The following is a 1640-nucleotide window of genomic DNA, read 5'->3' as shown; positions in this document are numbered from 1 at the left end:
AAAACTTTGTTATAAATGACTAAGAAATGTTGCTAGGTCTTATGAAAACAGATCGAAAAACAAGTTGCCACCTGTCAACCATGTCTGAAGGCTTACCTCGTTACAAAGAAGTAAGTGATGAATTATTTTTATAAAAAAAATTAGTAATTATTTGGAACGTATTTTATATTTTATCAAATACTGTATCAATTATGGTCTCATTTCAGTCTGTATGTACATATAATATATGTAGGTTAACATGTTAACATTTTTATAAATATGAAAAAAAAGTTATTAGTCACTCTAATCATAACATTTTGTAAAATTGGCATTTGAAAACATAATCAAGCGGACAAGAAATTCTCAACACGTACAAAACAACTCAACAACTGCAGATCAGTTTGCAAGACAACAACGACAACATTGGGACTTCAATTTTTTCTTTGTTTGGAGTGCAGCTGTTGTTGATGTTCTTGTTGTTGATGATGTTCTTGTTGAGGTCGATGTTGGTGTTGTTGTTAATGTTGTTGTTTATTTTGTTGTTAATGTTTTTGTTAATGTTGTTGATGTTGATGTTAATCATTACGATGATGTTGTTGTTAATGTAATTGTTGTTGTTGTTGATGTTGTTGTTGAGGTTGTTGCTGAAGTTGATGTTGGTTATGTTGATGTTGCTGTCGATGTTGATGCTGTTGTTAATGTTGTTGTTAATTTCGTTGTTGATGTTTTTGTTAATGTTGTTGTTGATAATAATAATAATGTTTAGTTGATGATTTCGTTGTTGATGTTGTTGCAATCGTCATCCTTACTTTTTTGGACGTTGTTGATTTTGTAGTTTGTCAATATCATTGTATTATGATGGTGCGGATGTGTTGTTTCAGTATTTGTGGCTATTGTTATTGTTGTTGGTTTGTAAGAAAATTTGAATGGCTGAGATTGTGATTGCGATGTCAGAGCACCTGGAAGCTATGGCGAACTTGAAGGTGACAGCGATTGACATGCTCTGGTAGGGCTGATTGACATCGAGGAATTGCTAATGGGTTATTTTTCAAATAATAATAAATTTAAAAAAAATAAATAAACATTAATGACAGTAATAATGATAATAAAAAGAATAAAAATTGCAAAAAAATAAGTCTTTTATTTCAATAAAAAAGGACGATGATTAAGATAACGATTAGGATGACCGTGTTAACAATTAGAAAGCTGGTCATGCATGGTGATAATTGAGGTGATAACATTTTTGATGATGATGACGAAGATGATGACGTCCTCTGACGACGATGACGACGACAAACGCACTGGTGAACAAGTCAAGAGTGATGAGGAGCGCCATAATGAACTTGTGACGCGGAATTCAAATGTGGTCAGAACGTTTGTCTCTTGCGTTTGCATTCCACTGGGAGACTGCCCCTAATCATTTCGCTGCTTCTTCTTTCCTTTTCCTTCAACTTTTTTATTATTTTCAAAAAAACCTTTCTTCTTCGTTTTTTTTTCAAACAAATGTGGCTGCAGTTTTAGTTTTTGTGTTTCATTACATCTTATTGAGTTGGTTGTTTGATTAAAAATGATATAAAATTTGAATTTTTCTTAGTCATTTTATGTGGAAGCGTTTTATTTAAACATTGCCATTCACAAATCATCATTTGCAAACATTAACT

At 31.9% G+C, this 1640-nt stretch overlaps 1 protein-coding gene across 1 annotated transcript; it reads right to left on the bottom strand.

The window, feature by feature from the left end:
• Positions 1 to 361: 361 nt before the first annotated feature.
• On the bottom strand, positions 362 to 1315 carry HELRODRAFT_158322 (hypothetical protein; the record flags this gene model as incomplete). The annotated part of the gene is made up of 3 exons (XM_009010429.1): positions 362 to 668; positions 939 to 1012; positions 1259 to 1315. 3 exons carry the CDS (start codon positions 1313 to 1315, stop codon positions 362 to 364), a joined length of 438 nt encoding a protein of 145 aa, XP_009008677.1.
• Positions 1316 to 1640: the final 325 nt, after the last annotated feature.

This window comes from Helobdella robusta (assembly GCF_000326865.2).
Source record: "Helobdella robusta unplaced genomic scaffold HELROscaffold_1, whole genome shotgun sequence".
Taxonomy (NCBI): domain Eukaryota; kingdom Metazoa; phylum Annelida; class Clitellata; order Rhynchobdellida; family Glossiphoniidae; genus Helobdella; species Helobdella robusta.
Note: the sequence above shows the minus strand (reverse complement) of the source record. Positions and strands in the feature narration are given on the sequence as shown.